At 58.1% G+C, this 401-nt stretch overlaps 1 protein-coding gene across 1 annotated transcript in view; it reads right to left on the bottom strand.

Annotated features, from left to right (window-relative positions):
- The window catches only part of LOC104524159 (receptor-type tyrosine-protein phosphatase V-like), a gene marked incomplete at both ends in the record, with an annotated part of 21,079 nt that overhangs the window by 18,048 nt on the left and 2,630 nt on the right, over positions 1–401 (bottom strand). Inside the window, 2 exon segments of the mRNA XM_029084716.1 lie at positions 1–2; positions 5–18. The exon segment at positions 1–2 is cut by the window's left edge and continues 275 nt beyond it. Of these exon segments, the coding sequence (XP_028940549.1) occupies positions 1–2; positions 5–18 (16 nt within the window).

Genomic DNA, 401 nt, shown 5'->3' with positions numbered 1-401 from the left:
AAAGAGGGGGTAGTGGGACTGCGGGAGAGACACAGCATTACAGGGGACAAACCTGGGATGCTCAGGACTGACTCTAGTATAGGGGTGAAGCTGGGAGCTGCAGGGCTGTGAGCATCTAACATGCTGTCTAAAGACTGCTGAGAGCAGCAGGTTGCTACCAGGTCAAAGCTGCCCCCTGTGTCCCAATTGATAACGATGCATCACCACCACAGCCTGAGACCCTCTTGTACCAAAGTGCTGGGGCAGGCTGACAGAATACCCATCGAGCTGCTGGGCTCAGGGTGAGTGAGGGTCCCAACAGGAGAGCCAGCACCTTGAGCAGGAGACAGGCAGCAGTGGGGTTGTGGGGACACAGTCTCCTGCAGAACTGCCCTGGGACCCCCTCTTGGTCCCCAGCCCCT

Source organism: Antrostomus carolinensis, unplaced genomic scaffold (genome assembly GCF_000700745.2).
Source record: "Antrostomus carolinensis isolate BGI_N321 unplaced genomic scaffold, ASM70074v2 scaffold44310, whole genome shotgun sequence".
In the NCBI taxonomy this organism is placed as follows: domain Eukaryota; kingdom Metazoa; phylum Chordata; class Aves; order Caprimulgiformes; family Caprimulgidae; genus Antrostomus; species Antrostomus carolinensis.
The sequence above is the reverse complement of the archived record's forward strand: the minus strand, read 5'-3'. Positions and strand labels throughout refer to the sequence as shown.